Source organism: Zootoca vivipara, chromosome W (genome assembly GCF_963506605.1).
Source record: "Zootoca vivipara chromosome W, rZooViv1.1, whole genome shotgun sequence".
NCBI lineage: Eukaryota > Metazoa > Chordata > Lepidosauria > Squamata > Lacertidae > Zootoca > Zootoca vivipara.
Window position 1 is genome coordinate 3,771,363 of NC_083293.1, and position 20,702 is coordinate 3,792,064.

At 45.5% G+C, this 20,702-nt stretch overlaps 1 protein-coding gene across 1 annotated transcript; it reads left to right on the forward strand.

Moving 5' to 3' along the window:
* The first annotated feature begins 4,052 nt into the window (after positions 1-4,052).
* LOC118083974 (rho-related GTP-binding protein RhoG) lies at positions 4,053-17,999 on the forward strand. Its single transcript, XM_035113174.2, has 2 exons — positions 4,053-4,169; positions 11,774-17,999. Exon 2 carries the CDS (start codon positions 11,798-11,800, stop codon positions 12,371-12,373), a length of 576 nt encoding a protein of 191 aa, XP_034969065.1. The 5' UTR covers positions 4,053-4,169; positions 11,774-11,797; the 3' UTR covers positions 12,374-17,999.
* The last annotated feature ends 2,703 nt before the right edge of the window (positions 18,000-20,702 follow it).

The window sequence follows — 20,702 nt, forward strand, 5'->3', positions numbered from 1 at the left end:
CAGAGGATGTGTCTGTGTGTGATTGGGGGGGGGGAGGGAGGGAGGCGAGCTACACAAAGTCCCGAGTGGGCTGGAGAGCTGCATTCAGCTCCTGAACCTGAGTCCCCTTCCCTGACCTATATAGAAACTAGGAGAAGAATATGCTATGTCTGTTCTGGGCTGCAGGCCCAAAGTGGTTTGATGCAGGGATACCAAAGAGACAACTCCAGAATGGCCTGTTCTAGTGCTTTATTAAAAGAAAGGTATAAACTTACAACACAGCATGCACAGACATGGGATGGAAACAGCAACAGAGAGAGGTCATCCTGACCTGCCTGCAAAGTGCTAATATGCTAAGCATTACTTACACAAAAGACAGCATGCGTCAATTTGTCCAGAACCTCCCATCACACCTGGCTGATGAGACCATAGGTGGCAAGTGGCCAAAGCTTCTCCCCTCTCTGGGCCTAGAGCCCAGCATCCCAAAGTCCACAGATAAGTGCAGCATCAAAGCAAGCTCATTAGCATACATCAAAGCAAGGAAACAAACATATATGAGCTCATTCTTGCAACGACTACCAATTAATTGTAGGGTTATCCTGAATAGCAAGATGGCGTTCATGGAGCTTCTGGGACATTTCACCTTTGGTTCAATACAGTGTCCTTTAGGCACATGGTGACGTGTGAGAATTCTGGAGTTCCTGGAAGCAGGTTGCCAAGGAACAAAGCCTGCCTGCGTGGACATGGAGATATGGCACGTAAGGTAATACCTTTCAAGGTATTACCTTGAAAGTATTACCTTGAAAGTGTTATGTTCTGGAAGTGCTATGTAATAAGAGAGTATATCCATGTTAGCTGTTGCAAGAGCTGTTGTTTTCAGCAGGCTGGCCACAAATTTGTGTTCTTTTCCCTGTCACCATCTCAACTTTAGCTAGCTTTTCATTTTCCCTGATGGAAAATGATGTGTCACTCAGAAAGCACGCATAACTAGCCCAATAGCATGTATCTGGGCTGATGTGGGGCAGCAACTGCTTGACACAACATCTTGTGATCTCCCTACAAACAAAACAGAATGAATGCTTAAGAAATATCTGATGTCATCTAATCTCCCTGGAAAGAAAACAGGATGAATACTCAATAAACAGGTAACCTGGAAACTACCTCAGAGAGGAACCAGCTTGTGACCATTTATTCTTTTCCACAGAAGATAGCTGGCAGATGATGGCATACATGACATTGGAATATTAGGTGATTGAACCCCAGATGTTGTGAATGGATGAGGCTGTTCAGGCATATGCCCCTAGAGAGTAAGACAGCAACCCTAACCTTTATTTACCTGGGAAAAAATCCCACTGAATTCAATAGGACTTACTTCTGAGTATACATTATTTGGATTGTGTGGTCATCCTCTCTGAACTCAGTAGTCATTCCTTCTGAGTAAATAGGCAATGGAGCAGAGATGCCTGATGTTCATATTGCTGATTTCATGTATGGTCTCAAAAACTGCAGCCATCAGCTCAGTCGAAACTGGCCTACAGTCACACAGGCTTGTCGTATTCCTAGAGCTGTCATGTGAGTAGAGAAATTCCTTTTTAACTGATTCATCATATGTGTTTTTAGCTGATGAATCAATCAAATTAATGATTTGATCTTGATTATATTTAATAAACAGTATGTATTCTGCTTTTTCCAACAACAAATGTTGAGCTGAAGGCTGTTATTGTCAGCATCCATCTGACTTGCAAGACAACAGAAGAGTGTGCCTTTGAAGGTAAAGTCGAAGCATTGGAGAGTTACAGCATCTGCTATGGCTGCAGAGACTGACACGGGAGAGACATGTGTTGTTGCAGGTGGGGCAGATGAAGGTGCCTGGCTGTGTTGCTGCAGATGCAGCAAGGCATTTCTTCTCTCTGCTCTCCTCCCAGCAGCCATTCCTCCCCTAGTCACTGTTCTGGATACATGACCTGACTGTCTCCAGGCACTGTGGCCGTTGTTTGCAAGGGATCCCCACATGACAGTGTTAATGGCAGCTCACAATAATCGCAACAGCATTGCACACACACATTGTAAACACTGTTGTAAAAATTTACGGAGCTGCACGGTCCTAGGAATAAGTGGATCCTTGACCCAGGTAGAGTCCAGGTATCCTGGCAAGCAGACGAAGTTTAAGCGTCTCCTGCCCACCAAATAACAGAGACCAAACCAGGACGTACGAAGCAAGGCACTTTATTAATTAAATAATTAGCTATTGCAATAGTGGTTCGCCCCACGCAACAAGTTGAAGTGAATGAACCCCGAACAAAAGGAGCTTCACATTTTTATAGGTTTCATTCCCAATGGTACACAATTGCATGAAAGGTGGGAAATGGGTTTTGGGAGGAGGGTAATCGGGTGAGGACAAAGGGGTTGATAGAATTCCTGATGTGAGACATCCGTGGTGACAGTCCAGGTAATGCTTATGCATATCTCTTTATTGTTTGACAGGATGGCTCTGCGGAGGTGCGGAGATTGCTGATAACACCTGCTTTTCAAATAAACTTGTTGTTCTCACTGAAAGTGTGTATTTGAGTCCTTTTCTTCCAGACTGGCTAGGTGGCAGTGTGGTATCAAGAAACAGCGAAAGGCGGGAGGGTGTCTGAGAAAATAGTCCGTAAAATACGTTGTGCCAAGGAGATGCTTATTGAATTGTAACAAAACTAATACATATATATACAATATTTGCAGGAGAGAGAAAGGGCTGCTTTAAAGAGTCTTAAGCAGGAGATGATAATATACAGTAACTAATAACACAAGAGAGGCTACATTTTTAACACAAGAGGGGCTACATTTTAACAGCGGTAATACGTTCGCAGTTTGGAGCGGTGTTTGACAGGTTATAAGAATTTATCAAGGATAACGAACTAAAAGCTTAGAAGGGTGCATAGATGGAAACCTTTGTCAGCAGTAGAGTCAAACAATTAATTCTTCAGGATGACATGCTTTTATACAGGTACAATTAAAAAAAAGTCAAGGTATCAGGCAAGGTTACATTTTATGGCTTCATAAACAGTATACAACTTATACAGAGTAAAGAATAGGGACGTGCATCAGGTTACATGATAGGGGACACAATAACATTAATGAAAGAACGACAAAATAGTTTTTTTAGGGATATATACATATATATAAAAAGGTTCATGGGTCAGCTGAATCTGGATCATGAGAAACACAAGGGAGGGCACCTCGGGCGGGGATTTGGGAGGACGGAAATTCCGAAAATGGGTGATCGTTATCTTGTTAGGCTATCTGGCTGGAGGTGCGATTATGCATGTTTTCCAGGTGGGTGTGAGACAGGATTTAGCGATGGCTTATGCAAAAGGGTGCATGTGTGTCTGGGTCAGCAGGGGATTAATTTACTTTGATACGGGCGGAATATGCTTCTTTTGACTTTTGCACCTTGAATCAAGAAGATGGCTTCTCTCTGGCTAAAACTGTCCCCTCTCTGTACATTGGTAGTCTCGTAATGCATGGGGTGCAAATTCCTCTTACCCTGCCCTCTACAACAACACTATAGCATTGAATACAGTAACTTATAACTAACTCGATGATAAATTCATCAGAACAATTAAAGCAATTCAGGAGAATCACAAGAATTCAAAATACAGTAGGCTATCAGAAAGAGCTGCTGAGCCAACCTATGCCAGGCGACTTCCTTTCTTTGGGAAGAGGCTTATTTCCCCCCTCAGTGGGCAGGCACAACTCTCTCATCCTTTCCAAACCAGTCTTAATGCCTGCAACCGTTTTTTGTTTTCTAAATCTCCACAACCTCCCTGCGAGGTAGGCTAGCTAATGCTCTCTTTCAGCCTGGGAAGCCGCGGGAACTACACCTCCCATCATCCCCAGCCGCTGGCCACGGAGGCCTCCCCTCCGCTCTCCCTCCCCGTAATACGCAAGAAAAATCATAGAGCGAGAGGGGAAAAAGAGAGAGGACGGAAGTCAGCCTTGAGCAGACGCCGCACTACATTTCCCAGAATCCCCTGGCGGGCCGTTCCGAAAAGGAGGGCGGGGGCGCGCGCGTGCGCAGAGCCAAGGCCGGGCTGCGGCGGCGCTGTGGGGGCGGTTTCCCTCAGCCGGATACAGCTTCTCTTCGGCCGGCGGCGGTTGCAGCTGACGGGAGAGAGCGAGAGCGAGCGAGCAGGGGGGACCCCAAGGTAAGACCCGGAGCCCCAGGCCGGCCTCCCCTCACGAAGCAGGGGGTTCAGAGGGTGGGAGGGGAGCGCTGCTTCCCGCTGTGTGGCCGCCGCCCTCAGGCCTGACAGGATGGGGGTACTTTAAAAAGGACCACCCCGTCGAGCCACAATCACCCGTGGGTGGGTGGGGGAATCTCTTACGGGCTCAGAGAAGCCTCCGGGGGCTCCGGTGGGTGGGCATGATGAGGAAGCCCCCCCCCCCCCCGTCCAGTGGCTGAGCACCTTCCTTGCAAGCAGAAGAAGGCTGGGAATCTCCTCTCTGGAGGCAGGGCTGCTGCCAGTCAGTGCAAGGCAATGCTGGAGGAGAAGGGCCCAGTGGTCAGAGTGCGGGGTGGGGGGCGCGAGGCGGCTTGGTGTAATCTGTGGCCGCTGTTTCATCCCCTGGTGGCAATCGCCAAGAGGAAGCGGGAAGGGGGTGGGAATCGGATTGATTGCTGCCGGTCCGTGCGGGCCGTGCTGAGCTATATGGGGTGAATGGTCGGGTTAAGGCCAAAGGGGGCTTGCTGTTGTCTGTATGGGGAGGCTGGTGGGGTAGCTCGGCTGGGAGAGCGTTAAGACCTTTAATCTCAGTCCGCCGGACTGTAAATGAGAAATGATGCGGCAACGAGAGGAAAAGGATGGCGATCGTGTGTTCGGGACAGAAGCGAGAAACGTAATTTTAAGAAACTGTATTGCATTAATTTAATTTGGTTTGGTTTGTAATCGTTTGGAAAATTAATAAAAAATAATATGGGGCGTGGGGGGGGGGGGCGGCGGAAGACTCTTCATCTCAGAGCTGTGGGTTCCAGCTCCACGTCGGGCAAAGGATTCCTGCATTGTAGGGGCTTGCACTCAGTACATGGGTTAGTTGGTCTCTTCCAACTGTACAGTTATGTGAAAAAACCCAGCAAAGAGCAAGGGCAGGGGCTTGGAGAAGGGCTTTGGCATCTGCTTTGCATGCAGCTTCAATCCTCCACGCTTCCAGGGAGGGCTAGGAATGTACCAGGCCTGAAATCCTGTAGATCTGCCGCCAGCCAGTACCAGTACCTTCTTGCTGCTGCCAGCCTTAGGCCTGTAACAGAGTGGGCAGAGTAAGAATTGGCCTGACTTTGTATTAGGCAGTTTCCTCTGTTCATTAGCAATATCAGTAGAGGGGAAAGAGTTTGCTTTTGATCCCTGACATCTCCAAGTGGGGCTAGGAAAAAACCCTGCCTTAAATCCTAGAGAGTTGTTGCCTGCCAGTGCAGACAAAACAGCAAGCAACTGAACTGGTTCACCACCGAGGCTTAACTTTGGAAATAAATCATGAGCTTGCAGGCTGCTATGAAATTTCATATTAATTAGCAGGTAAAAAAAGATGTAGCTCAGTGGTAGGGCATCTGCTTTGCATGCAGAAGGTCCCTTGTTCAATCCCTGCTTCTCCACAGAGTCTTGAGAATGATCCTTTCCTGAAACTCTGGAAGCTGCTGTAAGTCAGAGTGGACAGTGCTGGGCTAGGTTCTTAATGGTCTGACTGTATAAAGGCACAGGTAGGTTGCCGTGTTGGTCTGCCGTAGTCGAAACAAAATTAAAAAAAATTCCTTCCAGTAGCACCTTAGAGACCAACTAAGTTTGTCATTGGTATGAGCTTTCGTGTACATGTTTGTTTTCCTAACGCCCAGAGGCTGCAGTTTTTATTGGTCTTTTAACCAATGAAAGTTTCTCCCAAAACTGTAGAATGTTGTCTTTGGATATCATTCCCAAATAACAGAGTCTTGTGGCAACTTGACTGACAAATCTTAAAAAGGTAAAGGTACCCCTGACCATTGGGTCCAGTCGCGAATGATTGGGATTGCGGCTCTCATCTCGCTCTATAGGCCGAGGGAGCCAGCGTACTACAATCTGCTTCATCAGATGCATGAAACGTAATCCTGAGTTCCAGGTATATTATGTTTGTCCTTCATCTCTGTTGGTTTCCGCTCACCCACCCACCTTGTCTTGCATAAGGTCCAGCTTGAAGAAGTTGAGAAAAATAACAAGGGAGGAGCTGGGGAGAAGAGAGAGCAATATTGTTAAAGCCCCAGAATTTGCTATTTGTAATAGACGTGAACACTTTCTGCTGTTGTAAGCTGCAGAATTTGTGCCTTCAACATTACGCACATCTACATCTCTCTCTCTCTTCTCCCCCCCACAAACATTTCAACATTTTCCTGACAGTTCTGGAGAATGTGGAAACTTGTTCTCTACGTGGGTTCCTTTTTATTGATCCTAATAAAGGTGTTGCCCACGTGAGGTCTTTTGTTGCATTTCTAATAGACTTTAAAAATGTTCTAATAAAGGGGACCAAAAGATAGTATTGGTGATGGTGGAGAAGAGGGGAGGTCTTCATCTTTATTCTCTGTGGGTGGGGGGGGACCATTGATCAAATGCATTGACTAGAGTTGCCAGCTGACCAACTTGGTCTGCTCCTGTGTTTGTACAGCAGCCAGAGGTGTAGAAATTAACAGGTAAAACTTTTCCCAGAGAAATTAAATTGCTGCAATTTGTGCATCAAACTGTTAGTAAAAATGCCAGAGTAGGTTTAGAGAAAAGTTGGCCATCTGCAATGCATTCTGGGTGCTGCAGAGATGCTTAGCAAGGCATCTGTCAGGGTTAGAAACAGATATGAAAGCTAGGAGCTAAATGGCACCTTAAACCTAAGTTACGGGCACAACAATTAAATGTCTAGGCACACTTTTTAAATAAAATAAAATAAAAATAAAAAGAATAAAAAGCTGAAAATGAATAAACTGCAGCCAAAATATTATGTTCATTTTTCACATGATCTAGTCCTTCTGCCCACCTCTCTAATCTTCTTCAGAGGGTCTCTTCTCCAGTCTTCAAAGAGTAGCTGGAAGTGAGGAGGCAGAAAAAGTTCCTCCTTTCCTTACATTCTGCAGTTTTAATCTGAAATCTTAGGTGTAGTACTGCGTCCACAGCTCAGAAACTGCTCACACTAATGAAATTCCCTGTCGCAAAATGCGCCTAGAACAATGGGCGTTTCAAACACTGGCATCTGTTCAGGGCTTCTTTTTTCTGAGGTGGGATTGTTCTTTGGCAACTCTTGCATTCCTTGTTACCCAGCTGCATGATCCGGTTCGGATCCTCGCAATGGGGTGAGCTCCCATTGCTCGGTCCCTGCTCCTGCCAACCTAGCAGGTCGAAAGCACTTCAAAGCAAGTAGATAAATAGGTACCGCTACAGCGGGGAAGGTAAACAGCGTTTTTGTGTGCTGCTCTGGTTCGCCAGAAGCGGCTTTGTCATGCTGGCCACATGACCTGGAAGCTGTACGCTGGCTCCCTTGGCCAATAACGCGAGATGAGCACCGCAACCCCAAAATCGGTCACGACTGGACCTAATGGTCAGGGGTCCCTTTACCTTAACCCCACCATGATATGTGTGTTAAAGGTGATAAATAAATACGGTACAATAAGTGGGTATAGGATTTCAGTGTTAATGAAGATAACTAGCAAACCAATTCCTTTTATTGCGGGGGGAGGGGGATATTCTGGCCACCTCTGCTTGTTATGATAAGGTAAAGGTAAAGGGACCCCTGACCATTAGGTCCAGTCGTGACCGACTCTGGGGTTGCGCGCTCATCTCGCATTATTGGCCGAGGGAGCCGGCGTATAGCTTCCAGGTCATGTGGCCAGCATGACAAAGCTGCTTCTGGAGAACCAGAGCAGCACATGGAAACGCCGTTTACCTTCCCGCTGTAGCGGTTCCTATTTATCTACTTGCATTTTGACGTGCTTTCGAACTGCTAGGTTGGCAGGAGCTGGGACCAAGCAACGGGAGCTCACCCCGTCACAGGGATTCGAACCGCCGACCTTCTGATCAGCAAGCCCTAGGCTCAGTGGTTTAACCACAGCGCCACCTGGGTCCCTGGCTTGTTATGATACTAGCATAAATTTACATGCAGATGTTTAGACGTTGTGCAGACCAAGGTTCCCTTATCATGGTTAAATTTCTAGCCACTTTTTTGTAACTGGCGGCTGTCCTTGCTGAGCCTGTGGTATATGATAGTTGAGATAGTATGTGACATTTTACACACTTCTGTATATGAAGCTGAGCTGGTTGACTCCATCTTGTCCAGGCTTGACGAGATAGCTCTTTAGTGTCCGAGGCAGAGATCTTTGCTAGCCTGAGATCAGTTATTGGCTTGAGTGGTGGGATTGAATCTGGAAAGATACAGGGCTGGGCAGAAGTCCAGTTTCCCAGATTTTGTAGGCTGCCTTCTATACCACACCAGTGCTCCCCTTTCATTTGTTCACAGCTTCCTAGTTTCTCCTTGAAAGTGACTGCATTCCCTTAATGGTAAACATTCCTCCCATAAGGAATCCAGGCTTCCCCAAATTGGTGCTCTCTAGGCATTGTGGGTCTCCAGTTCCCATCCAGCCCAGCTAGCATAGCCACTGGTCAGGAATGATGGGAGATGTAGTTTTGAACATATGCAAGGCTCCAGGTTGAGGAAGATTCAAGTTAAGTTAGCTACTTATCTGCAGTCCATAAAACTTAAAATATATGGGGAGGAATTCAGCATAGTGCCAAGTTAAATGTCACATGAGAAGGTGCAGAATATTGGTTTGGATCTTGTGGCTGGTTGCACAACAGAAGTCCCATTACTTCCTGTTCCACACAAAAAATTCCACTAGTGCAACAGTTGTGCTGGATTTCATATTGTGCAACTGTGATTCTTGCCCTTACACTAACGCAACAGTCTTTGCACTGGCAGTTACAAAATTTTGGGTCCCAGACTCTAGCTACTTGTTTGCTGTTAGTATGAACTATTCCAGCAAGATGATGGTGGAAGGACATTTTGGGAGTTCAGATTGGATAGAGCTTCAGTGTGGATGATTGCTGCTTTGTGAACAGGGAACTCTAAGTGTCAGTGTTCTCTCCCCCGCACCCCGAAAAAGGAGATTGGTGATTTGTTGAGGAACTGGAGCAATTGCTTTAAGTGAAGGGATTTGAGCCAAAGGTTGCAGAGAGTGGTTGACCGAGTTGCTCTCTGGAGAGCTGCCCTGCTAATACATGTTCAGCTGTTAGTCTCTTGGAATGAGCTGCGTTATTTTCTAAGAGGGTTTTTCGCTCTGCAGGAAATTGCATCCTGGGAGCTAAGTAGCACCTCCAAAGAAAGAGGCTAACAAGTTGTTTCTTGTTTGGGCTAGTTTGGCAGTTCCAACTTGAAAGCGTGCAGGCTTTTGGTTTATATTTGGGAGTGATATGCGGCTCCACCAAGTCCATTGGGAAAGTGCTGGGAAGTGTCCTGTCAGACTCCCTGCCCCATCCCCAAATTGTCTCTGGTGAATTTGAATTTTTCATGTTAAAAGTCATTCTGAAACTTTCCAGAGTAATGAGGCCTGCACTGAGCTTTGCACATTGCTTTCATCCTGAACTCTTCATATATATTTGGTATTAATGAGTTTGCAGCTCAAGCCCCTTAATTCCTGCTGGACCGTCATTGTTAAGAATAATCTGCTATTGGCTTCCTTCTCAACAGTTCTTTGTGTATTCACAGAAGGCCTCCGTGCCTCTGGTGCTGGCTGAGAGAGGAAGCGTTCTGAGCGCCCATCACAGCTGCTGTGTTCTAAGCTCTTGTGGGTCTTGGACTGCTGAATTGGGCCCTAGATTGCACCAGAGCAGCTGACAGATAGTTCAGATTTTAAAAAGCAGAAGATGTTTCTCTTGCAGTCATTTGCAATGTAGAGAATTTCTGCTGGTAGAGAACAAAAGTTAAGGCTGCTCAAGATTGCTAGAAGCTTATTACAGAGTGTCCGGTTTGTTCCTTTGCTGTTAATTCAAAAACTTTGGTTCATCAACCAGGAAAACTTTTCTAACAATCAGGGGCCAATGCTATCTCTTGGCCGGGGAGCAGTAGGGGTGATTCCACTGCAATATCTGAAAACCAGCCATGTACTGACCAGGGCAGAAGTCTTTTTTTGTGGGGGGGAGGGGGGCATTATTTGTCTTAATATTTGCTGAGCCAGCTCCGAAATGGACCCCTCTCCAGTTGATGGAGCAGTTTAGGATCCAGCAGATCTTTGTCTAGACCAGCTCTTCCTGTATCCTGCCCCATTCCGAGGCTTTACGCTGGCTGCCCAAATACCACAAGTGGTATCCTGTCAATACAGTAGTCTGCACTGTTGAACGATCACGCCGATCCAAGTGGTGATTCCAGGACCATCCGTGGGCCGGATCCAGAGGGCAATTGGGCCTGATCCAGCCCGCGGACCTTAGTTTACTGACCCATGACATAGATCAAGGGTTAGGATTGCTCTGTTACTGACAAAACAAAAAGTGTGTGTGTGAGTTGAGGGTGAATGTATGTTGAGAAAATGAATCATGGCATTTTACAATCTCTGGAGTTTTACAAAACACATCAGGCAGACCTGGTCTTGTTCAGATGCATGGTTTGCTTAGCTCTCCGGAACATGGTTTTAAAAAGTGTTTGTTAAACTAGGTCAAGAAAAAGCTCCTGTGCTGTGTAAAACAGCTTCCTGGGTTTCTTGGGAGTGGTGATGATAGTGGTGGGTTGTTCTCTGATTGCTTCTGGCTCATTCCTGGCTGGTTTCTCTTTTCTCCTTGCATAATGTCTAAAAAATGAGCTCCTTACTGTGGTTGTGGTTCTTTTAAATGCTTACATATTTAATATGTTCATATTCTGCTTTCTCCTAGTGCAGTTTACTGTTAAAAGGCACTGTACTAAAACAAAAGGTACAATAGACAAAACAGAATCCTCTCATGCTGTTTGTGGTTTCTTTAGGAATTGTTACACGTCATTCATAATTTAGAATATTTATATTTTGCCTTTCTATTGAATGATCTTCCAAGGCAGCTTAACCAGCCCAGCAGCCCTTCAGTCTCCTGGCCGAGGGATGTAGCTAGAAAGTGCCTCTTTTCAGCTCTGCAGTCTCAGGGCATCTTGCAATTGGAGACTAAAGAACATGGGAATTCTTACTGACACCAAATCAGACGATTGGTCTACCTAGCTCAATACTGTCTATGGTGACTAGCAGAGGCTCTCCAGGGTTCCAGACAGGGAGCCTCTCTTAGCCCTACCTGGAGTTGCTGCAGACTTGGGACTTTCTTCCTGATACTCCACCACTGAGATGTGGCCCATCCCCATAAACCTTATGTTTTGAGGCAGGAAGGTGGGAAACCCGCTCCTTTCGGTTACTCTTCCCTTGTTTCCTGCTTGGCAGGGGGTTGGACTGGATGGCCCTTGTGGCCTCTTCCAACTCTATGATTCTATGATTCCCTTGGCTGATGGGGTGGGGCCAGGTTTTATCTCCATCTTGCCATGATTTTCTCCTGGCGGCAAAGGGCAAAGCCTCCCAGTGGCCATTGGCTGATGGTAGAGGCCTGAGTTTGCCTCTCTTTGGCTTTGCGGTCCCCTGGGCAAGTGGGAAGTGAGTCGCTGCTGGAGAAGGGTGGGCGCAGAATGCATGTCCATAGCTCGGTTTCTGAGTTATTGCATAACTCTCCTAGCAATACTGGAGGCTTGGTCAAGTATTTTTCTCCCAACTAAGTTTGGCTTCCTCTGACTTCTTCCTTTCTTTGTGCAGGACTCTTCCCTTCAGAGCAGAAGAATGCAGACGATAAAGTGTGTGGTTGTTGGCGACGGCGCTGTGGGGAAGACCTGCCTGCTCATCAGCTACATTACCAATGCATTCCCCGAGGAATACATTCCCACGGTGTTCGACAACTACAGTGCTCAGATGACTGTTGATGGCAGGATGGTTAGTCTGAATCTCTGGGACACGGCAGGCCAGGAGGAATATGACCGCCTGCGCACCCTCTCCTATCCTCAGACCAATGTCTTCGTCATCTGCTTCTCCATTGGGAGCCCCTCCTCCTATGCAAACGTGAGGCACAAATGGCACCCCGAGGTGACTCATCACTGCCCAAATGTGCCGATTCTTCTTGTTGGCACCAAGAAGGACTTGAGAAGTAACATGGAGACAGTGAAGAAGCTGAAGGAGCAGAGCCTGGGCCCCACCACCCCCCAGCAGGGGACGTCGCTGGCCAAGCAGATTGGAGCAGTCAAATACTTGGAATGTTCAGCACTGAACCAGGAGAGGGTGAGAGAAGTCTTTGCTGAAGCTGTGCGTGCCGTTTTATACCCTGTGACAAAGAAGAACTCCAAGAAGTGCCTTCTGTTGTAGTTGCCAAGGAACGTCGAGCAAGGATTGAGGGCTTTGGGTTGTTTTGAAGGTCGCCTCCTTAATCTAATTGCATCTTGCACTAATGAGATATATTTCAAAAGAGATATATTTGTAAGGAGATAGATTTCTTTCCGCAAGTACTCCTGCAGTTCAGGTGCCAGTTCCAGCAGACTGGAACAAAAGACATCAATTCCAAGTTTTAAGATCAGCCTATCTGCCATATTCTCAGTGTCTATGCTTACATAGTTCTCCATCTCTTCAGTGGAGGAGAGCTGCAGCCAAGAGAGACTAGACTGTCCAAGCCAAGTGCTTTCTTTGCTATACAAACCTAAGATGCAGTCCTTTCTGAAGGGGGACAGTCATCTGTTTTGATTCATGCGCCACTGTTGCTTTTCCTAGCAATTTCTTCATCAGTTAGCTGTCTTTTGTATAGATAGGGCTGTGCCTTTCCAATAACTGTGTCAATTTGTCAAGAGTGTTTGAGAATTTTAGAATGTCTCAACTGTGGGATTCAAGCACCACATGTGGTAACAGAGATTTAGAAACTGAGAGGGCTTTCAATAAGATCAAAACTACTCTGTGCTCCCCTTCTTGGAATTGAATGCAGGTTCCACAAACTTGTTCTGGGATTGGGAGCTAGTCCCTTTTTGCTTTCAGGGTTGGAAAACTGGGCTTTATAATGCAGCTCCTTATTGTTTCTGGAGGGTGTCCCTCAGCTGTGTGATTAAGCCAAGGCATCATTTCAAAAGCTGACTTTGCCACAAGCTGGGCTTGCAGTCCACAGGCTGAGATTTCCTTTCTCAGCCTGCCATAGCAGTCCACCACTCCAAGATTATACTCTTGCTGTGCCTGCTGTAGGAGGATGCCCTGATGGCATCACTGCCAGGCCAGCTAAACCCCACAATGAAGAGAGTGTGCCCGCTCACTTGATTTTAGGTATGTTTTATACTGTTAGAGGCTTACTGAACCCAGCTACGCAACAGGTACCCTTAAATAAACTCTGGACTGGCTGGCCTTTATGTCCATGGGCACCGTGGCAGTGCCCATCATTTCCTCAGCATATGCCTCCTTCCCCAAATGTTGTGGTTGAACGTAAATCTTATGAATGTGGTATAGATGGCAGAGATCTGCCTGCTCTAGAGCAGAAGGTCTCATTTGCTCACTAGACGCCCGCCTGCCTTTTTAATATAATTGTCAATGCTACAAAGCAGTACTGTATTTCTGTGCCTTTTCATTAGTACTATGTTTTCTCCTACAGGTGAAAATATCAGTAATTTCTTGCCTTCTAAACTTTCAGGTGTAAATGCTATTAAAATGTTGCACTGGTTTGTTGACCTCTTTAGGACATAGGTACCCAATATAGGTGCATATAGGCAGGGTTTTAACTTTGACTGAAATATTAACTTCCCTTTCTTGGGAAAAAAACTTGTGCAAGTGCTTTTTAAAAAGAAAACATGCATTTCTAGCACCACAGCTGATTTAATCTAGTGGCATTAGGGAACTTTTTTTTACTTATGATGATTTGTGGCCATATTCAAGATCTTTAGTTTATTGGGAGCCTGATGCTTCATAGCATCTCTCTGGCCAAGGATAGCTTATTTATTTGATCAACAAGTTTGTTAATTGCAGTTCTTGAGAAATGAGTGTTTTCTCCACAGGTATGCTGCGTTGCTGCCAAGGAACAAAACAATTCTGAGCAAAATTCTGTTTTGGTTTTTTTTTTTAAGCTCAGCCCCATTTTGAAATGATTTGTTTATGTTTTTATATGATGATCGTTCTGATTACAAATCTGGTGTGTGTAAATGGAGAGCAAACTTTGCCTTACTTTAGAATCACAGTACTTGTGAGCTGTCCTCAGTATTGATGCCAGTATAAAATGCAGGCGTAATGGAGCTAGAGAGATAATGGAGACCAGGTGCAAAGCCAGTATAGTTCACATCATGGTTGAACAAAATCTGCTCCTAGAAATCCTGAGAGTGGAGGCTAAGCTGACTAGATCACTGCAGTTGAAATTGGGTATTCTCTTGCTCTCCCCCCCCCCCCCAATAGCCTGGGTCCTTTGGCTGTGATCTGACCATTCTCAGGATTTAAAGTGGAGGCAAACACATTCTTGGTGACTATGGAACACAGTTAAATATGGTTTGGTTTAATCTCCGTATCCAAATGCTTTTTTGAACATCAAACAAAATCATAACTGTGTTAGGCTCTGGTGACTTTAGGCCCAGAAATATTGTGGACTAGGCTCTGCAGTCCAATAGTTGTTTTTTTAACTTGGATGTTTGTGTAGAATGTGCAGGCCCTAAAACCTTGCAAAGCTTTCTTCATCTGCCTTGCAGAAATTTGGGTGCTGCAGGGGCCAAGGTGAAAGAGCTTTCTGATCTGCCCGTTGGAAGGAATTTCTCTAGGTTGAGGTCTTAAGTGGTTGATGGGTGTGCCACATGTGCCTTAATGTGCAAGGGGAATCTGAGACTGTGTGGTACTGAAACATACACTGGCAACTGATTTTATAGTTAAAAAATAAATTTGTATGGCGACTAATGGAGTTATTTTTAAATTATGCAGAATTAAATTGTAATAAATCATTTTCTTGGTTTTTCCCTTTGTCTGGTTTTTCATTCTCTCTCTCTCTCTCTCTCTCTCTCTCTCTCTCTCTCTCTCTCTCTCTCTCTCTCTCTGTAAGGGGTGTTTAAAAAAGTGTTCCCTTTCTCCCTGAGCCTTTGTTATAAGGAATTTGAAGTTCCTTGGAACCAAGTTTGTTTAGAGAAACTTTGATCTTTTATGAAATGCCCTTGTTCCCTTTAAGAATGTTCCTCTGTTTTTATAGCTTTTATCATACATTTAGTTCTGAGGGAAATATTTCTCCAGTCATGCCTAGAATTGCATTTTGACTTCCGGTCGTCCTGCGCGGCCATTTCAGTCGGGGTTTAGCGAAGCGGAGCTAAACCCGACGCGTCGAAGTTTGGGCGCACCGTTCCGGCGCAACGGGCGCCCTCAGAAATCTCAGGAAGGGCTTCCTGAGAACGTGGACTGTCCGGCAGCGCAATTTTGCGAGCTCCCCCCTCCCCGGAAAGGCTCAAATTTGAGCCCCCGAGAGCGAGGGGGTAGGAGCTGCAGCGCATACGGACGCAGCACTCCCTTTGACAGCGTGAAGCCGCAGGACTGAATGGCTAAATTAAGGATTAATTAGATATGGTATAGGGGTGAAAAAAAACGGAAGCCAGCCCCTAACCACTGATTTACATGGGAAACAGCAAAGATTACCGAAGCCGGAGAAACATTTTAAAGTGTCAGTTTCCCTAGAAAGTTGGTCCATCCCCCCCCTGAAAGAGAAAGGGGTGAGGGAGGCTGCCTAATTGGAGTTAAAGAAGATCATTTTTTGTATATGAAAGTGTGCTTTGAAATTCGCTCGTCTGCTGGAGTGGAGGACCTGTCAAAATGTCAGAACGCAAGGAGCTGTAACAAAGCCTCAGTATAAGAGAGACATTTGTTGCTGTTTGTGCATTTGGTTATAAAAGTAACAGTCAGAACTGCCACTTGTTAACAAGGGTCTGGAGAACTTATTGCTACATAAGGGAAGAAAGGGGAATGGGGGTTTAAAGGCTGTCTGAAAGACTGTACTAATGGAAAATTTTATGGCCAGCGGAAACTGAAAGTGGCGCCTATCTCTTCCCCTGCTGTCTGGACTTGAGCTTGTTTTTTGACCTTGAATGCTTGCTTGTGAGAAGAGAAAGTTTTCAGCACACCAGCTGTGGAGTGGATTATACATTGTTTACAGAATGGAATGGCAGAGGTGAGAAACATGCCCAGCTGCTGTTTGGATTATAAAAGCCTTGGATTTTGAAACTGGTATGAGAAAGTGCTGTTTAATGTGCCAATTGCTGTGAGGATTAAATTACATTAAGGGATTTAAAAGGCAGAATATTATCAGCTGCTGACTGGTTTATAATCTATATGAGAATTTAATAGATTGAACTCTGGCACATTAGCTGCTGAGTGGATTACAATTTATCTTTGGATTATAATTAAGTCGTGGACTAAGAGCACATTAGCTGCTGTGTGGATTACAATTTATTTGAGCTGGCACATTAGCTGCTGAGCGGATTACAATTTATTTCAGGATTATACAGTTTATTTTGGGTCTGATTGGTGGACTATGAGTATACCAGCAGCGGTGAGGATTACAGTTTATTTGAGAATTTAATGGACTGAAGTCTGGCACACTAGCTGCTGAGTGGAGCTCAATTTCTCTTTGGATTACAATTAATTCTTGGACTAAGAGCACATTAGCTGCTGTGAGGATTACAGTTTATTTGAGAACTGAATGGATAGATTTCCGGTACACTAGCGGCTGAGTGGATTACAATTCTTCTTGGGAATACAATTAACTTTGGGACTAAGAGCACATTAGCTGCTGTGCGGATTACAATCTATTTGAGAATTTAATGGTATGATTTCCGGCACATTAGCTGCTGAGCGGATTACAATTTATTTCGGGATTATAAAGGCTGAATCCTAAACAAGGAAATGTCTGGCACGGAGAAAAAAATGCAATTGCGGTGGGAATCTAAGGATCAGGCTTTTCAAGGGCAGATTTTGGAATTTATGAAGGAAAATAGGCAGAGTTTGCAAAGCCTGACCACAGAGGTGAAAGCCACCACAAAATGCCTCCAGGAATTTAAAGAAGAATTTGGAGTATTGAAAAAAGATCTTCAGGAAGTTAAAACAGAGGTCTCAGGACTTCAAGCAAGAGTGACCGATATTGAAACAACTAAATTAACAGATCTGGAAAAATTACAGGAAGAGACACAAATAAGGCTTGCCTTCTTAGAATTGAAGGAGAAAGAGAATCATTTAAGAATACGGGGTTTGCCAGAATTGGAGAAAGAGAAAGGTAACCTAAAAGATCTAATTGCACAAGAGTTTGTCAGCTGGTGGGATCTGGACCAGGAGGAGACGAAAGCTACAATTTTGAGGGCCTATATAATAGGACCAAGAAATAAAAAAGATCCCAAATTTCTGAATGACTATATTGTGGTTTTCCAAACAAAGGAACAAAGAGATAAGATATTAGGGTACCATTATAAAAAGAAATTTGAAGTTCTTCAACATTCAATAATCTTGTTCAAAGAGACTCCCAAATTCTTTTTGGCCAAGAGAAATAATTACACAGATCTGACAACGATTTGACAAGGAAGAATATTTTTTTTAAGTGGAAATTTCCAGAGGGCCTGGTATTTAAATACAAACAAAAGGAGCATAAGATCAGATTGGTGGAGGATAAAAGAAGATTTCTGGAAAGGTACGCAGAGGATTTTAAGATACCAATTGGAGGAGGCCAAGGTTTGGGAGCTGGTGCTGGACCAGGAGCATTTGATTTGGATCTCTTCGCAGAAGGTGAAAGAGCTTTCTGATCTGCCCGTTGGAAGGAATTTCTCTAGGTTGAGGTCTTAAGTGGTTGATGGGTGTGCCACATGTGCCTTAATGTGCAAGGGGAATCTGAGACTGTGTGGTACTGAAACATACACTGGCAACTGATTTTATAGTTAAAAAATAAATTTGTATGGCGACTAACGGAGTTATTTTTAAATTATGCAGAATTAAATTGTAATAAATCATTTTCTTGGTTTTTCCCTTTGTCTGGTTTTTCATTCTCTCTCTCTCTCTCTCTCTCTCTCTCTCTCTCTCTCTCTCTCTCTCTCTCTCTCTCTCTCTCTCTCTCTCTGTAAGGGGTGTTTAAAAAAGTGTTCCCTTTCTCCCTGAGCCTTTGTTATAAGGAATTTGAAGTTCCTTGGAACCAAGTTTGTTTAGAGCAACTTTGATCTTTTATGAAATGCCCTTGTTCCCTTTAAGAATGTTCCTCTGTTTTTATAGCTTTTATCATACATTTAGTTCTGAGGGAAATATTTCTCCAGTCATGCCTAGAATTGCATTTTGAGCTGGAGAGGAGGATGTGAGTTATGACAGTAATAGTGCCTCTTAAAAGGTTGAAGTAGGGATGGTGCAGCAGCTACCATCATTCTACGCCTGTTTAAATGTAGCCTTTATGTCTTTGTTCCATTTCAGAAGTGTCTCCTACTCCATTGTTCTAGGTAGACCAAATTTATAATGTCCAAGAACTACAGTTGGACATACTGTATGCTCTTTCTGTTACCTCTAGTCCACCTCACCCGTGCCTGATTTCTGCTGGGTGGTGGTTGTGCAGAAAACACAATAAAAACTTACCCATTTCCTAAAACAAGCAATTGTGCGAATATATTTGGGACGCAAATCTATTCTGTCTTCCCTTAAGAGCATGAGAGTTCTGCTGGGTCAGGCCAAATGTCCATCCAGTCTAGCATCCCGCAGTAGCCTGTTGTATTTTTTTACCCCCTCACACACAACCTGCCCTTCAAGACAAATTAGCATAGTGGCTTACAATGAATATAAATATACCAGCAGGCATCTGTGGCCCTGTAAGTTACAGTGGTGTGCAGTGCTTCTGTTTACTGTTTCAGCTCCCTAATTCCATCTTTCCAGGCAAACCACTGTGTCACAGTGGCCGGAGTGGACTACTTCAGAGTAACGACGTTACGCAGCTCTGCATTTTATTCTTTTATTGGTGCTGCGTATTTACAGTGCTCAAGTCATTGCTATTTACACGGAGCGATGTTGTCAGTCGGTTTCAGAACCTCCTAATGGCTTTTGGCGCGTCTTTCTCCAACACAAAAGCTTTGGCAGACCCATCCTCTTGCCCCTCCTCTTCCTGCGTAATTCTGGAGTTGGGGGGATGGGTCTTCCCCCCTTGCTTGCCCCTTCCTGTCCCACCTGGGACCTTGGCTCCTCTACCTTGCCTGAGCCTCGGACACGACTTCCTGCTTCCCCACTGGAATCGGAACTCTCCCTGCTTTCCCCTTTGCTCGGGGACGGGCTTGAACTCAGGAGGGGAGGGACTTCGCGATATCCCCTGTCCCTCACACACTGGTATTTCGTTAAGCTAGTTAAGCTTTGATTTCGTCCCAAGCCTGCTACTACCCCATTTCTTCCTGCCACCTCTTGGAACATGTTTCAGCAGTGCAAGCCTAAGCATGGTGTTTCCTGCTCGGCAGGGGGTTGGACTGGATGGCCCTTGTGGTCTCTTCCAACTCTATGATTCTACGATTCTATGCCTACTTGGGGGTAAGTGCTTTTGAATTAAATGGGGCTTACTCCCAGGTATGGAAGTTTAGGATTGCAGCGTTACCCCCCCCCCCTTTTAAAGCTGTCTTGAGTAAGAATTCGTTGCCACATCATAGTGTCAGAGTTCCACAGATTAACTGCATGCAGGGCGGGGGGGGGGTCCTTGGTTTTCCAACATACAATCCCCATGTGGGTCCAGGCGTAGCCTACTTTGTGGGGTTGCTAGAGGACAGAATAGGAGCACCTTCTGCAGCAACTTCTCGCCACTTGAGAGCTCCTCGTGGGAGATGGTGTGATGTAATAAAAGATTCACTTATAGAACCAAAAGAGCTGTAAGGGACTACAAGGGTCCCGGAAGAAATCTATTCTCCCAGTGTAGGGGCTGGAGCCCGCAACCCTGATTTTAACATCCTCGTGCTCTGCCGACTTGAGCTATTCCACCGCTCAGGAGGAACAGGAGCTCCATGGTTAGGGGGCTTGCTCCGCATGGGGAAGAGCTCTTTCTCAGTCGCAAGGGAGGACAGGGACAGCTCCTGCCGAAAAGCGTAGCAAATATCTAGGGTTGCCGTGTGCCCTCCTTTTCTAGGGGGGAAATCCTTCTTTTTCAGGGGGAAAATTTCTGTTCTAAATTTACCAGTGCGTGGGAGCCTTTTCTAACAAGCATAGCTGATTGAAGCTACAGCATTGAACAAAGAGTTAATTAGAAGCCCCTTTCCCTGGTATTGAAGCACGCACACACACACACACACACACACACACACACACACACACACACATTCTTCATGCTGTTGTGCATCTGCTGTAACTGGTAGTACATCTGCAAGATTCCAGGCAGAGAAGGATTTTTTCCCACTTGTCCTTCAGCCTGAGATGGCAAAGATTGAATGGCACTGAGGTCTTGTCACTGAACCCATAGTGTTCCCCACCTTCCATATGAAGCAGTCTTATACCAAACTTGCTGGCCCGGCCACGCGTTGCTGTGGGTCATCCCTGTTCCCCCCCACCATGTCCCGATCCATGACGTATCCCACCCATAGCTGCCAAGTCCGGGCCGTAAAGATCCGGGATCGGCAGTGCGCGCATGACCGGAAGTTGCGTGACGCAACTTCCGGTGGCGCTTCGCCCTTCTATGGGCATCAGAAAATGGCGGCGCCAGCGTCGGAAGTCGCTTCCG

Coding starts and splice junctions, on each gene's coding strand:
- LOC118083974 (XM_035113174.2), top strand. CDS start 11,798: ATGCAGACGATAAAGTGTGTGGTTGTTGGCGACGGCGCTGTGGGGAAG.